Raw genomic sequence first — 17,008 nt, 5'->3', positions numbered from 1 at the left:
TATCTCCACCGGGCCGAAGCCAGTATGCCTGTGTGCTCATTAAATGTTTGCTGATGTGAGCCGACAGTGAGAGCTGATGGGAGGACGAAAGGCAGAGAGAGAGAGAGAGAGAGAGAGAGAGAGAGAGAGAAACTGGGAGCTGTCTTTTCAGTACTCGTGGAGGTGGACAGCTCCCAGAGGAACAATGCACCAAACATGAAACACAGCAACAATACATGCCGCCCATTGGAATGCATTACAACGAAAAACGGGTTTCTTGCCAGCAGTATAAAAACTGTTTTGGTACTTGAATAGGCTACTTGTAACTACATAACACATATCTGGAAGGAAGCCTTTAGCCTATATAGCACGTGATATGATAATCATTGTTATTATTAGGCAACTTACTTTATTATAAGGGTACAAATCACATTAATAATACATAATCAATGTATGTGTGACTTAGGATGATCAAATGTATGAATAATGAATTTCTATTGCTCAGTAGGCCTTTTATGAAAAAGTCACTGAATTTAAGTAAAAAATTAATGATTAATGGATCATCGATTAATTGGCATAGGCTTATTATTCTGGTTGACACCCACAGTTCATATTAATGTATATGCCACAAAATTTCATGAAATAAATTAGAAAAGGGCTTTCCAGCATTTGACTCTCTTTGAGTCTCTCTGCAAGCAGAAGAGTACATGTTCTAATTGAAATATGAAACTGTTTCTAATCAAACATCTACACGTTGTTCCATGATACAAGCACAACTGCTGGGGATTTGTCATACTTTTTCATTGCCCCCACTTCTCAGTGGTCAGTCTTGTTACCAACTGGTGCCATATGGGAGAGAGTCACACTCGATTAACCACTGTACATAGCTTTGGACCAGGAACCCCATAATCTACTTAAATAGTTCGACCATTCAGTGGGAAATAAAGGCACATGCACCCTTATTGGACACAATTACCCATTTTAAGGATTTTGTTTAGTGTGTGTTATATTATCTGTATTCTTTGTCAGTACCGAAAAGAGACGGGTGATTTAATTGAGGAAAAGATTGAAGAGAGGATCTAAATTGTTCAAATCAATGGAGCCCTACAGGTTTACCAAGCAAACAGGCGCTGAAAACCAGTCAGATGAGTTGGTCATTTGATGGGCATTTATTTCTCCCTATTAGAGGCGAGTCTATTTCAAGAAGGCAGGCCATTAAGTTGTGGTGTTGTTCAAGACGTGACACGTGAGAGTTTAACCACGGTCTGTGTGTGTGTGTGTCTGGTTTCGCCGAGCTGTGGGGTGTGTGGAGTTCGTGGATCTGAACATGGACTACTGACACAAATATTAAATTCAGCAAGACAATCAGCTTTTTATCCTGATCCATTTAGCCACTAAGTAAGGTTTCTCTATTTTGTTTTACTCTGTAGTTGCTGACGGCGCATGTTTAGTTTTGAAAACTTAAGCGAAGTGCATGAGCTCCTCGCACGTTCAGTGTCCGCATGTCGCCTATACAGGACGGAGTAACCTCCAGGCAGTTCAGATGGCAGGCTGTGACGCTGAATAATTACAGTAATGTCAGCGTAAAAATATCTCCCCCCATATTTTCCTCTGAGAGTTTAAATATGAGGTTAATAGAATGCTCCTGCTTTCATGTGTTGAGAGTTTATACCAAACATAAATTCGTTGTATACCTACAACGACATATACAGTGTTTTATCTGATCTTGCCACCTTGTTTTGCTTAATTGCAATTTATTAAATATGATCCAACGTCTTGTTTCACAACGCTGACTTGCAATTGGTAACACAGGATTTCACTGAGGTTTGTGTCAGAACTCTAGCTCCTTTTAAAGGTAAGGTGTCATATTTTAGGTGTAAAATGTCCAGAGGAAAGGCTCGAATTTCATCACCCAGCTGTGTCTTCACTTATGACTCACTATTAGGAATTACCTTGATTATTTTGCTGCAGTGTATGTAGTTACATGATAAATTATTATCTTTTTTTATTCCAGGTAATATGGAGAAAGACTTCCCATCAACCCCAAGTGCTGTGAACACCCAGGGGTCACGTCCTGTCCTGGATGTGCCCTCTCTTCCCTCCCCCATACAGATTCCTCCTTCACTTGTCTCCAGTGACCTCCCTGCTATCGATCTCTCTCACACCACCAAATCTCCATCTTGCACAGAAACAACTACAGAACCTGGTAAATTATCTCATTCTTCTCATCCTTCTGCTCACACCATCTCTAAACCGATGGATTCACCTCTTTCTTTAGAAGGTCCAAAGCCCTTAACACCTGCTGCCTCCTCTAAATCCACTTCTAAAACTGTTTCTACTACCCCCCCCTTTCCTGCTCCAAAAAAAACACCACTCGTTCCTAACTGCTCTACGCCTGAAATTCCCACAATGTCATCCTCTTCCAACCTCACATCTGCCTCTACAACATCAGCTACCTTGGCCTGTAACACTCCAACATATTCCCCTAATTCTTCCTCCACTATTGCTTCCACCATGGCTACTGCAACTTCTTCTACTGCTCCCATGAAACGCACCTTCGCCTCCATGGCCAAGCGGGTGATCATACAGGAAAGGCTCAGGAAAGCCGAGGAAGATGCCAATGATGAAGAGGATGGTAAGAACGCCTTCATTTTGAGTTTGGGATTAAACAACAAATTGTGAGTTTTAATTGCCCTGAGAACTGAAGTCACACAACACAGACCCATTGATACATTGAGGTGATAAGCTTTTTGCTATGCTTTGGAATGTCTTTCCATGCACAGCAGAATTACCCAGTCGTTGGATAAACATCTCTCTTGGCCAGAATGGGTAATTACTTTAGCTAACTGTGAAGATTCTCAGTTATCCAGGTCGGTAAAGGGTAAAATCAAGGGCAACTGGACTTGACTGAAGACATTGGAAGACGTTTTACCTCTCATCGAAGAGGTTTCTCTTCACAGTATCTTCATTCAAGTCCAGTTGCCCTTGATTTAACCCTTCTTGGATACTTTAGCTAACTTAGTTACCTCATTGTAATCCAGTTTTGTGAAGCACCTTTGGCTGCATCTCTGCATAAAAGGTACCATACAAAAATAGAAATGAAATACATAAAGTTAAATTTAAAAAAACTTTTTTTTATTATTATCCAGTGGAATCTCTTCTTCTTAGGCCTCAGGTATTGCTCAGTGACTGTTCTGTGTGTAAAGAAATGCAAACGAGAAGAGGAGCATACATTAATAATTAAACCTCTGGTGATTTGGGGACCTTAGGGGTCCCAACTTTCCATTTAGCGCCATCATCAGGTTTTTATTTGTCCAGTAATTTGTTTTATAACACCTGCAAAATTAACAACACTACAACCTCAGCTGTACTTTGTCTTTAGTGCTAATTAGAACATATTTGCATGCTTAACTAAGATGGTAGCTGTGTAATGGCAGACTGGAATATTCGACATAAGGCTTCATGCAAAGAAACTCAACTCTTTTGCTTAAAGGGCACTAGGGAGACACTAACAGCTATGAAACTTTATGCCATCGACAAGTATTGGTGTAACATCGGAGATGGGCACGGTGCTGACAGAACTCTGGGGTCTTGTCACAGACATATGCACAGACATGTTTAAAATGCTCACACTCTCACATCTACTCCACCTCTGACTTCTTGTTATTCTCATGTTACGAGATATACTGTATGTCAGCTGGAACTCATTCATCTCTGGCTCTGAACACAGTATGTGTAAAAATCCTCTGCTCTTTCAATAAAGTAGGCCTTTAAGTTTGTAAGCAAGGGTGTTATGTGATCCAATTTGATTTAGAGAGTGTTTTTTGATAGATAGAGATGAATATGTGTACATTTAGGCATCTCCTCTCCTCTCCTCCAGATGAAGAACCAGAGGAAGATTTGTCCATGGAACAGATGGAAGAGAAGGCCAAAGCTGGTGATGCCAGAGCTCAGACCCGGGTGAGTGAAAGCATTTTCACACAAAATGGCCCTTGGCATTGTTTTCAGTCCTGCTGGTTAACTCAGTCTGGTTGTGAGCATGTGTCTATTTTTGGCCACTTGGAAGATGATCTCAGGCTTTCAATACGACACACCAAGATACTGTGTATTGCAGCGCTGCACTTAATTTGTACGACTAATAAGGTAATAATCGCATTCTATTTACTCCTCGTCCCCTACCAACACGTGCAAATGAAAAAAAAAAAAAAAATTTAAAAGGTGCTGGCGGAAGAAATATGGGGGCTAGAGGTAGAAGATGAGCCCAGACTTTTGCATTTAAGGCCCTTTAGCTCTGAAAGGGTAAATTCCTTTCAGAGTGAACATTTCAAAACATGTGACCACATCAGTGCAGTGGTTGGATATACATGCAGTAATGTAAGAGTAGTAGAGAGTGTAAGAGAGTGATATATTATTTACCATAATAGACAAGCTATTTATCAAATTGGAATAGAGAAAACACCTGCAGCTTAAACACAAGTTATAGACAGGGAATCAGTATTTATTGTTACTTAAAAGTGAAATTGTTTTAATTTAAATTATTAGTAGTAGTATTTAGATGCTTTGACAACACTGTCAATTTAAAATGCATGCTAGAAAAGCTGGTTTATGAGATTATATCGTTTATAGACATAGACAGGATGAATGCTGAGCTACTTTAAATAAAGACACATCTCATCTCCTTAAACTGAAGCATGTGATGATAACTGTGAGAGAAGTTATGAAATGACAGTTAAGATTAGAAACCAGTCACTTGATATGCCTCTGCTACTCCTTTTAATTAGCCATGACTGATGGCCACAGGGACAGAGAATTATGGGTTCTGTAGTCATCTGTTGTCTGTGGGTTCTCCAAACTTCACTGTGAACTGTTTTGATTGGAACTACTTTCTACCAAAGAGTTAGTCCCTTTAAAACCATCATGCCTTGTGGATTATCAAAATAAATGGGGTTTCTGTTTCTGCATTAAATATCTTCACAGGGTTTATGAAGTAATAGGCTAATTAAGTAAATCAATTATGACATGATCATGTAAACTAATGTAAAATTTTTAATAGTTAATTTTTATTATTTCACAAACTAGTTAATGTTACATTCTAAATACATGCACACAACACAGTACATTAAACTTTATGGTCAACTTCCACAACTTCCTGTATAAAATGTATGTAATTGAAAGCATCACCTCTTCTTTTAACAACACTCTGTAAGTGTCTGGGAACTGAGGAGACCAACTGCTGTAATCTTGAAAGTGGAATGTTTTCCTGTTCTTGTTTGATGTAGGATTTCAGGTGCTCAACAGTTCGTGGTCTCCTTTGTCATTTTACGTTTCATAATGTGCCAAACATTTTCAATGGGTGAAAAGTCGGGACTGCAGGCAGGCCACTTTAGCACCAGGACTCTTTTACTACGGAGCAAATAAACAAGGCTGTCCCTGAAAATGACATTGTCTACTTAGCAGCTTATATTGCTCCAAAACCTGCATATGTTGTTCAGCATTAATGGTGCCTTCACAGATGCTGGCTTTTGAACTGTGCACTGATAACAACATGGATGGTCCCTCTCCTCTTTAGCCTGGAGGATGTGGCATCCATGATGTCGGAACAGAATTTCACTTATCAGACCACAGGACTGTTTTCCCCATCACCTCAGTCCATCTTAAGCTAGGGCCCACAGAAGTCAACAGTGTTTCTGTATCTGGTTTATACCCGGCTTTCTGTTTGCATGGTAGAGTTCCAGCTTGCAATTGTGGATCCAGCGATGAACTGTGTTCACAGACAATGGTTTTTGGAAGTGTTCCTCAGCCACTACAGAATTGTGGTCAGGGCTGAGGCTACTTCTGTTGTCCTGTTATCATTTAGTAGCCGTTTCCTTACAGATTCTACTGCCTCCATGGTGGGGATGCAGGTGAACAAAGAGGTCAAATCATAGGACACCATGGTTTCATCTGGGTCCAGTTTCAGTCCTCGAACTTTGTTTACAAAGTCAATGGCGTTTTGGATGTGGTGGGGTGTGTTACCAACCAAAGGGGCTAAGATGGTAGATAGGTGTTTGGCAATGTTGTAGGTGACTGAGTTGATGCTGCTGATAATCGGCCTGAGTGGGGCTCCTTCTTTGTGTATTTTGGGCAGTCCATATATGCAAGGAATGGCTTCTCCAGGATACAAACGGTAATACTGTTCCCGGGTGATGGAGTTTTCTTTCTGAAGTTGTTGTAGACATTCTATGGCCTCAGTTTCTCATATGTGTTTGTGTCCATTAGTGGTGTGGTAGTCCACTGTGTTCAGGGCTACCGTGCATCTTCCTTTGTCCGCTGATAAGATGAGAAGCCGTCGCTGAACAGAGGAGGGGGTTTACGCCACCACTTACAATGCTGTCCTTTTATCACTTCCCAGGAAACTCAGCAAGCATTCCCTCATGGCCTCAGGTGAAGATACCAATGATGGTTGTTCAGACTTGGCCACGGGTGATTCTAATGACCATGGCGACTGTCGTTACCACAGCCAGGAGCACTAACGAACCATCAGTATCGACGATCCTAGCTAATGAACCCACAGAGGTTAAATAGATGAGTTTCTCTACCAGTCAGTCAGAACTGAAGAAGTCTGTGGTTTCTAAAGAAGTGATGGAGATGCTTGTTCCTGCTCATTTGGATTATTGCAATGTACTGTACACTTGTTTAAACAAATCCTCCATGGACAAACTGCAAGTTGTACAGAATGCAGCTGCAAGACTTTTGTCAAAGACCAACAGGAGATCACACATTACATCTGTGCTTAAGGATCTTCATCGTCTTCCAATTGGTTTTAGAGTGCATTTAAAAATTTTAACCATTGCTTACAGAGCCTTGGAGGAGGTTTATTTAGGGAAAAAGGGGGTTGAGGGACTGGAGTGGAGGGAGAGAACCAGGGAGCCAGGGAACACTGGGGCCGAGGAAGGGAGGATGCAAGGGAGAACTGGGAGTACGCCGTGGGGGAAGCCCGAAGAGGAGAAGTCCGGAGGACGAGCCCAGCTGACTAAACGGAGGACGAGGGTGAGTGAACCTGGGAGGGAAACAGACGGAGAGACAGGGTTAGAGATAACGGAGACTAAGCACAGGGAAAATGTGGGAAAACAAGAAACATGAGAGCCTGAACACAGAGGTGGCACCGGGTATGGAGCAACGACGATCAAGCAAGAGTGGTGTGGAGAACCGGGGTTGAAATACAGGCAGGGACGAGGTTGACTACTGGCAGGTGTGGCAGGCTGACGAGGTGGCTGATGAGGTGCAGGTGCGGGTCGTTGGCTGGGCTCAGGAGCAGAGGGAGAGAGAGAGCACACAGGGGAGAAAACACAGGGAGGCAGGCAGGGAACAGAAAAACCCAGGACACTCACCGTCAGCCGGGCTGCCACCACAACAGCGCAGTTCCCAGGTAAGGACTACTAGCCAATCAGAAGCAGAGAAGGGCGGGTCGTAAGAAACAAGGTAGTGTGATCCAAATCAAAGCCGCTTCAGACTGCGACCGTAACCTAGAAGATGGTATAAGTTCCTCAAGTCCACAACCACACAACATCATTTTTCCACATCTTACCAGCCCGCTGGCCGGCCGGCCTCACCAGCTCCTCCTGCGGGTTGGCACAGGCTTCCCCCGCAGCCACTTGCGGAGCTCCGCAACTCTGAAAATATTCAAGCACATTTTTGTTCCGCCATAACTTCTCGTAAAACTGTCAATATTTAAAATCTACATAGCTGATTTCTCAAAACTTCTCAGAAGTGGATTTAGTGATGAAATTCCATGTGAAAATTGTAAAATATAAAACTTTCTGTTGCTGGCCTCTGTCAGGTGCACGCAATGAAGGAGCAGTGAATAGTGAATATTCTCTCTTACCAATCAGCAATCGGTCGTGTTTTCACCTTACATTTTAGTATCCCTCATCTGGCTTGGAACCTCGACGAGGTGAGGTGATACGAAAAAAAAGTACCTGGAAGCAGGTACAGGTACAACATTTCTACAATGGAAACCCAAACAAAGGCGAGTGGAGCCAAAGGGCCTCTGCTCAGACCAGCTTGGTTTGAGGGCATGCCTGACCCCCGCAAGCTGCTTGGCAAGCTTTATGACGCGTTTTCATTGTGATATCACAAGTACAGGAAGTGAAGGGCTGGACTACAAACGAGCTGTTTTCAAGCAGTTCAGAGCAGTGCTTTCTGTGGGAGATGGGAACTCCCTTTGGGCTGGACTTTGGGCTTTTTCACTTTGCAAACCTATTACACAAAAAAGAGATATAACTCAATAATAAAGCATAATACCACCTCTTTAAGACACATGTTTTTAGCATTTAACTAGCCATATGGTTTTGTATTTTATGTGTTGTTGTTTTTATTTTATTCTATTTTTTACTGTGAAGCACTTTGTGACCCCTCTTGTCTCTGTGAAAAGGGCTATATAAATAAAGTTTACTTACTTACTTGGATGAGGAACGAAACGTCTTCTAGTTTTTCTTCAACCAAGTCCAGTTGCCCTTGACCTCAACCTTTGTTGGATAACTATGACCTGGATGACTGAGAACTTTCACAGACAGCCCCCATTTTTACTTCAGAAAGTCTCAGCCTCTCTGTGATGCTCTTTTTATACACAATCATTATACTAACTTGATGCCAGTTAACCTAATTAATTGTGAGATGTTCCACCAAGTGTTTTCTTTTAGCATTTTACAACTTTTCCAGTCTTTTGTTGCCACTGTCCCAACTTGTTTAAGCATGTTGCTGGCATCAAATTCAAAATGAGCATATCATTTTCCAAAAACAATAAAATATCTCTTTTTCAACATTTGTTAAGTTGTCTTTGTGCTATTTAAATATGGGGTTTTAATGTACATAATCACATTTTGTTTCTATTTACATTTTACACAGTGTGCCAACCATGTCTGCGTGAGCTGAATTAATCTCTTCTTTTGTGTTTCAGCTGGGTCAGCACTACTTGATTCTTGCTGAAGAGAAGGACGCAGAGCTAAATAATCGTCTTGCCGTTAATTGGCTGATTAAAGCAGCTAAACAAGGAAGAAAAGGTGCAGCAAGAGCACTGCAGCGCTGTTGGATCCAGAAAAAAGGTTCAAGTTCCAGAATTCAATGCGTGCATGTTTGTGTATTTGTGTTTGTAGCTCCTTAACTGTACCTTGTCTGCCATCCTCTACCAGGAATCACTCCAGAGAATGAGGCCGACATGCGGAAGTTGTCAACAGAGAGTAAGTTTGAGCTGGCAGTACGTAAAGCAGCCATGATGATGTACTGGAAACTCAACCCAGAGAGGAAGAAGAAGGTGGCTGTGGCTGAGATGCTGGAAAATGTCAGCCAGGTCCATGCAGTGCAGGGTACGATGCACACATAATCACACATATGGAAGACACCATATCAGTTAAATTTTTTTGAGTTGTGACAACAGTCCTGCCTGATGTACTACAGTCTGCCCTTTGTGTATTTCAGTATTTGCAGCTGTCATGGTGAAGAATATCACATTACTTGGCAGGCCACCAGAGAAATGTTTGTACATCACTGATGTTGTGGTCATTCCTCACCAATAGGTGGCACTGCAAGCAGGATTCCTGGCCCAACGTCAGGCCAGACGCAGAAAGTACTGGAAAGCATGGTCAGCAATGAGTGTAAGTATCCAGACAGGGAGAGAAACAGACAATGTAATGTTTCCTCTTGTATAACTGCCTGCTTTATGTCCCTCAGCCACACAGATGGTGGACCTGGATGACTTTGTTGAGATGACTAAAAAGTATGCGCAAGGCATTGTCCCCTCTGCGTCCCAAAATGACAGCCAGGTCGCAGCCAAGACCGAAAGCCCAACACCCCATGGCAGTGGTGGGGAGGTAAAAGACCCAAATCTGCCAAAATAGATATAATCTGCCATCATAAAGGCACATATTTCGTTCTATTTGTCATTATAACTATTCAGACCAGTGTGTATTTGTGTGTTCATGCATGTGTATTTGTGTTGCACAAGGCTGAGCTAGTCCCATCAGGACACAAGAAGGCCCACAGAAGTAGTTGGAGTTTTAGCCGAAGTGGGATGATGCTGGACTGTAAGCAGACTGGGGCCATAAAAAAAGCCATGGACATGAAAACACGTTTAATGGTATCTTAATCATATCTAGTATTACAATTAATTCTGTTCATTAAATATCTGTCAAATATCTATTTACTGTCTAATTATCTGCCCCTCTTCACTTCAGACGCTGCAGTACCCACTGCAAGCCATTGTGGAGATGAAAGAACACCTGGTTGACTGGGCGTCGCGGGCCGGTGTCCAGTGGCTGAGCACAATCATCCCCACACAACACGTCAACGCACTTATTTTCTTCTTTATCATCAGCAACCTGACAGTTGACTTGTTTGCTTTTGTCATCCCTTTGCTTGTCTTCTACCTCTCCTTCATCTCCATGATTATCTGCACACTGCGTGTTTTCCAGAGCAGCAAGGTGAGTGAAGTTGCTGATTCTGTTGAAAAATAAATATTTGTGCATTGTTTTTCAATGCAAAACTATGTTGCATTTACATGTTTATCTGTCCTGTCAAGACACTGATATATTTGCATTAAGATTTTCACTTTTTTTTCACAAGTAGATGAACATGTTGTAAGTTTTCCATTTGTCTTTTCCTCTGTTCACAAACTATGCCAGTGAGAAACACATATAGTCAAGTCATCTAGTCATTTTCCTTACCGTTGTAGAGCACATACATTTTACATGAATCTTGACCTGGTGGAATAGCATGAAATGCAGTGGAGAAGCCAGTGGACTAATCTCATGACTTAATGGTGGGGATTTCTGGAGAAATCTAATACCGTGACAAATACCATGATATAGAATGAACAATGACACACTAACATTAGCTAAGTTGTGGGTTAGCAAACTGTCGCTACAGTATCTGCTGCAAAGCTAACATGCAGAGAGGACGAAACAGCCCCAGAGCCAGCACTGCAGATCCAGACAGCAATATTCACAACTCTGCTGCTACTATGGCTAACATCACACCAACAACATATCTTGGGCCAACTAGGAAATAATTGCCTCTCCGTGGGCAGGTAATTTAGCGTTACCTTCCACACAAATCATGGTTGGAATGAAACTTTGTATGTTTCCCATTTACTAGGGCTGTGTGGATTTTTTTCAGCTCAGACACAGAATTAACATATAGCGAACCATAAAGAGAGATTCACAGAATTTGACCAAAATATGTTTCCTTTTATTGAATTGCATATGCAACCTTTAACAGTTATTATACTGATGTCTTAAAATTGGCAGTAATGGTGCAATGGTTTATGGACTATATTTGCAGATTTTAAAATCTGAAGTTATTTTTTACTTTCAGCAATGTCTTTCTTCCCTTTTTCTTTTTCCGCAGACTTGGGAGAACTTCACAGCCCTAACACATCTGCTGACACGTTTTGAACCTGGCCTGGATGTGGAGCAGGCAGAGACCAACTTTGGCTGGAACAACCTAGAACCGTACCTCTATTTTATCCTATCCGTTTTCTTTATAATTTTCTCCTTCCCTGTAGCTGACAAAGGTTGGATCCCTTGTTCTGAGCTCTCCACTGTGGCCATTTTCTTCACTGCTGTCAGCTACAAGAGCCTCAGCCCCACTGCTGCAGCGTATGCACGCCGAGCAATGGTCATAGAGGTCAGGGGGCACTGTCATAACATGTGTGATTAAAATATCATAAATACAGTTTTGCATATTGTAGCTTATTAAACAACAAATCACAAAGTATATTTAACATTAATGCCAGACATGACTACAATCTTGTATAGCTTAAAACAAGTTTGTAGATTGATTTTCTAACTTCCATTGGAATTCATTCATCTGAATTCTGTCTTAAAATCAAGTTGCAGAAACATGACATTTGTAATACATCAAATATATTCATTGGCGTGTTTAAGAAGACGCCAATATCAACAAATGTTCCTTAACACATGAAGTGATTTTTGCGCACAACTACATGCAAATTTAATTTCATAAAAGCTTCTTGACAGGACTTTTACATACATGTTCTGTATTTGATGGGCTAAAACATGCAGAAGTGTGGCCTATGAATGTTTTTCAATCTGACAGAATTGAATTTAAAATACAGCAGTTCTCTCAAAGTGTATGTATGTACTTTATTTTTAAAATCCAGGTAGCATCGTCTCTGTGTTGCCTGACCCAGTTCCTGCCAGAGAACATGACAGCGCTTCGTTTACTGGGACGCACCTTCGCCACACTGCCACTAGGGGAGTCAGTGGTGCTGAAGCTCAGTCTCCCCTGTCTGCTGTATGTTTACCTGTTCTATCTGTTCTTCAGGTGAGCCTTTGGACCAATGGATGTGTTTGTTGAACATCAGTTCAGACACAGGATTGTGTCAGTGGGCATTGAAACCCACCCCAGCTTGTAATGCGAATTGATAAGGTTATGCTCTCAAAAATATTTATTTTATTTCCTCTTATTTCTGTCTATTTTCATCTTCAGCATGGCCAGGATGCGTGGTTTCAGGGGGACTTACTGCTTCCTTGTTCCATACCTGGTGTGCTTCATGTGGTGTGAGTTCTCGGTGGTGCTCCTCCAGAGTTCCTCTGTTGTGGGTCTAATCCGGACCTTGGTGGCCTACTTTCTCTTCCTGTTTGCCCTGCCTATTCTGGCTTTTGGCCTTGCCGCCATGCTCCTCATCCAGCTGTTCAAGTGGTTCCTCGAGCTGGAACTAACCAAGATGATTGTGACCCTGGTAGTTTGTGCGATCCCTGTCACCCTCCGGCTGTGGACACGGTTCAGCATGTCTATTCTGGATGTCTTTCGCTCATTGACCCACCGTGGCCCGGTCAAGCTCATCTTACTCTGTATCTCCATGGTGATCCTGTTCTTCTCTATCTACGTCTACCACGCAGAGGGACAGAAGGTGTACAATTCCACCCTGACTTGGAGCCAGTACAGCCAGGCATGTGGACCCCCTGCTTGGGAAACTAAAGGCATGGCCCAGACACAGATCTTCTGTAGCCACCTGCAAGGACACAGAGTCACCTGGGTTGGGCGTTTCAAGCATGTCCGTGTGGCAGAGACAGAGAACGGGGCACAGTCGGTGATCAACATGTTGCCAGTGTTTATGGGAGACTGGCTGCGCTGCCTGTATGGAGAGACATATCCCAAATGTGAGCCAAAGAATGCTACAGTCGCAAACCTAACAGCTGCCAATTTGGCAGCAGGTTCTGCACCGGCTACCGTTTCTCTGCCCATACTGCTCCAAATGCAAGAAGAGGAAGAGCTGTGTCAGATCAAGGTTCTGGCTAAACACACCTGCCATATCAAGCGCTTTGACAGCCACCGCTTTGAGGTGACAGTAGGGATGATGCGGGATCGAAGTCCGGAGGCAGAGGATCCAGCCATGGATATAATCCTAATTGCCAGCCATGAGTTCAGACAAGTTCTGCTAAACCTAAATCCTGGTGACATGGTGGAGTTCAGCACCAAGCTGGAGGGCCGTCTAGGAGCTAGAGCGCCGGCATTCGAGCTAAAGGCCATCCACTGTCTGGACTGTGTTGCTTCACTGCTGACCGGAGGCAGGCAAGTGAAGATAGAGAGAGACTGGAGACGCACCACAATGAGAGCCCTGAAGTTTGCATTTGACTTTTTCTTTTCTCCTTTCCTGTCAGCAAAAATCTCTGCCTGAGAAAAATGACAGCAAGACAGTGAAGCTGAAGTAATCATGACTCACTTGAATCTCTTCTGGAAGCCATGCTGTCTTTTTCTTGATTTCTTCATGTGATCATTTAGCTAATGTAACTTATAGTATTGTTTACAATTTGATTCAATGTGGATCTACAGCTCATGTTTATGTAGTGAAATTTCAACAAGGTGATAACCTCTAGGAAATTATTTTATACTGTTAATACTTCCTGTTAGTGCCTGAGTTTACAACAATTTTGCTACTTCACTTCATGTACCTCTAAAGCAGTTCACGAATGGTCAGATGCCTGTATTGTTTTTAAGAACTGGACAAAAACCTGTAATTTGATTTGTCAGGTGCTGACCACTTATGAATGCCTGGAGATACAGTACATTTGATATAATTAAAAGAGTGGAATGTATCTTTGAGAGCAATGTTGTGAAGGATGTTTTATATTAAGGAATTTCTTACATGTATGGGGAATATGGTTGCATGTATAGTATGTGTTGACCGTTGTGTATGTATACATGTGTGCATTTCTAAATGTACATTGTGTGGTTGAAAATAGTATATTTCTGGTGTAGCCAAATGTTTCTTGTTTTGTGGTTTTAAAACGTTCTGATCTTAATCATATGTGTAATTAATGATCATATTTTCAGTGCATTGAGCTTCAAATACACACATAAAATGGTATTTGAAAAGCCAACATAAAAAATGTTCTTATGTTTGCAGGGAGGCTGTTTATGTTAAGCCCACACACTTGTTTACTCTTCGCAAAGTAGCTGAAGTCTCAGTTTCATGGTTTATATTACCCACTCACACACCAAAATGCTAAAGATGTCATGGTCTGTGATGGATCTTACTATATATGGTTTTTGGCCAAACCATGTAACAGCTGAATTTAACTAACAGAGATGAACGAATTCTAAATGTGATTTTTCACAGTCTACGTTGAGTGTTCCTCTGGGAAACAAAACTAAATGAGTGTGTCAATTCCTAGGGTTCATTTTTATCTCTCACTGTAGACAAACCAACAAAACATTGAACTGTGTTCATTCCATAGACATAGAAGTCAGTAGTGGGAATTATTTGTGGTGTTTCACAGTACACAGAGTGCCTGAATGTCATGATTTCACATTTATAATACATAATATATAATACATTTTTATTACTGTTCAGTGAAAACAGTGTATCTCCCTATTTTGGGGATTTTAAGTGTTTCTTTTGGGGTTGACACAATTCTAAACATTTTACAAATCAATTATTAAAGTCTGATTATCTGAAAAAAAAAAGCAGTCACAAAGCTGAAAACTGGTCTTTCTTTGAGATACATGTTTTTCATAGAATAGTAACATTTTGTTAAACTACATTAGAAGATGATACTTGCAGTGCATGAAAAGCCACATACAAGGTGAAAACTATTCACCTGTTACCTTTATTTAGTGATGGTATTTATGGGAGTGTGCAATGACTATTAAAGTGCTTGTTTTCAAACAAACTTTTGGAGGGTTTTATTCAGATTCAAAGTCTGAAAGTATTGTAGTGAAGGGGAAACAATGGTATCCCATGAAAGACAGACACACAGACATAAAGGGATACACAAAACACATGTTTATGTCAGATTTCACATTATTTATTAATACACATTCCTTTCATTCACCTCATTTGAGTTATGTTTTTTATGTATTGTTAGATTCGTCTTTTTTTTAAATTATGATAGATATACACACTAGTAGCATTGAGTAATGGCAACATGCTGCTGCTGCTGTGCTCCTGAACAAAATCCTCTCACTGGTTGTATGAGGTGGTGGTGGTTATGAGATTACGACTGACCTCCCCTAAACTACAGCTCACCATTGGAGGACTGAGCCCTGGAACTTGTGTAATACTTTATGTGGCCTTTAGGTGGCCTGTCACTGTGTAAACCATTTCCTTGTGTGTTGTTGTCATTGTGGAATTTGTACACTTTTTTTAAACCAATCAGTGCAAGATCGTGCCTGCATTCAAAACATAGTTAGAGAGAAACCCCTAGCCCACAGGTTGTGACATAAATGTCAGTGAACAGTGATTTTGACACTAAATGAGGAGAGAGCAGACAAGTGGAACATAGATCAAGAATTTTCTTTTTCTTGGGGTTTAAGGTTTACACAGTGAAACTGTTGTTGCTCCATCAGTCAGAATTTGAAAAATGTGCCTCAATACTTTCCACCTCATTGCACTGATACCATTTCTCCACCTGCATCAGTATATTTCCAGACCACTTACAAAAACCCCATCAGGGCCAAGGTCACTTGAAAACAAAGCACTACACCCTAAACAATAAAATCTTGACCAAGTCATACAATTCAGTCCGGACACTCATCACCTTACTGCCACAGATCCTTGAAATTCATTGTCGTACTCAAGAGTAGCATGTGGCACTGTGAGGTATACGGTGTAATGACATTAAGAACTTGTGATATGATCAGTTCACATGACATTAATGTTTTACTGTGATTTAGCGACGTACAGAATGAGCTATTGCAGTGATGATAACCTTTGACCTTCAAATACACTGGATACAAACTTATACTTGATTCAGGGGCCTCATTTATAAACAGTGTGCTTAGATTTTCTTGATTGTACGATTCTTCTTTAAATTGTGCTTATGCATTATAAAATGAGCACTGCTCATTTTAAATTAGCATAACACATAAACCTTTGTCTATATTAGATTTAATAACCAATCAGGGTCAATTTCAGCATATGTGAAGGAGCTCAACTGTCACTGTGGTTTTCAGTTATTTATCATTTAGATATGAAGATTTTAGACAAGGAAATGACCTTAATACAGTACTCAAAGCCCAATGCTGGCCTAATGTACACAATTAAACTGTAAGAGTTGTTTTGTGCACTAGTCCCCCCTCCCTCTCTACAGCCAACAATACGTTATGTACTGCTACAAGAAAAAAGCCCCCCTACATCGAGACTTTAACTGGAATAGTGCATGAGCTTCTAGGTTAATCTCCAATGTGCTGGACAAAATGCGTCTTTTACTTTTTAGCTCTCTGGAACGCGTTAAAAAAAAGAACATAGAATATTTACAGCTGACAGTAAAAAGAGTGTATACCTGTAGAAGAAGAGCTCATGTTTTAAAGCAGGAATACTGCTGCACTGTGTCTTTGTTAGTGCCGTTATTGCAAAGTGAAAAGGGCAAAGATTATGGGTCATCTATGCGTGCAATCTCCAAGAGCACTGCTCTTAAAGAGACATTCAGCTGCGGTTATCACCCGATACAGAACAAAAAAGGTGCAGGATGTTGTTGTGAAGAGCTGTACAATAACACCACTCCTAATGTTCCACAATAGTGAAAAA

At 41.3% G+C, this 17,008-nt stretch overlaps 1 protein-coding gene across 3 annotated transcripts; it reads left to right on the top strand.

Annotated features, from left to right (window-relative positions):
* Positions 1 to 1,241: 1,241 nt before the first annotated feature.
* wfs1a (Wolfram syndrome 1a (wolframin)) lies at positions 1,242 to 14,282 on the top strand. Of its 3 annotated transcripts, XM_038713535.1 has the most exons (13): positions 1,242 to 1,377; positions 1,994 to 2,185; positions 2,432 to 2,614; positions 3,860 to 3,939; positions 8,918 to 9,062; positions 9,150 to 9,323; positions 9,534 to 9,611; positions 9,688 to 9,827; positions 9,962 to 10,093; positions 10,191 to 10,436; positions 11,362 to 11,640; positions 12,137 to 12,300; positions 12,466 to 14,282. In XM_038713535.1, the coding sequence occupies exons 2-13, from the start codon at positions 1,999 to 2,001 to the stop codon at positions 13,655 to 13,657; spliced, it is 3,000 nt and encodes a 999-aa protein (XP_038569463.1). In that variant the 5' UTR covers positions 1,242 to 1,377; positions 1,994 to 1,998; the 3' UTR covers positions 13,658 to 14,282. The 3 variants fall into 3 exon arrangements, with proteins under 3 accessions (XP_038569463.1, XP_038569464.1, XP_038569462.1); XM_038713536.1 differs by lacking the exon at positions 2,432 to 2,614; XM_038713534.1 differs by having other exon boundaries at positions 1,994 to 2,614.
* The last annotated feature ends 2,726 nt before the right edge of the window (positions 14,283 to 17,008 follow it).

Source organism: Micropterus salmoides, unplaced genomic scaffold (assembly GCF_014851395.1).
Source record: "Micropterus salmoides isolate LMB-PRFRI ecotype aquatic unplaced genomic scaffold, ASM1485139v1 Ms_hic_scaffold_12, whole genome shotgun sequence".
In the NCBI taxonomy this organism is placed as follows: domain Eukaryota; kingdom Metazoa; phylum Chordata; class Actinopteri; order Centrarchiformes; family Centrarchidae; genus Micropterus; species Micropterus salmoides.
This window is presented reverse-complemented; position numbering and strand designations above follow the sequence as displayed.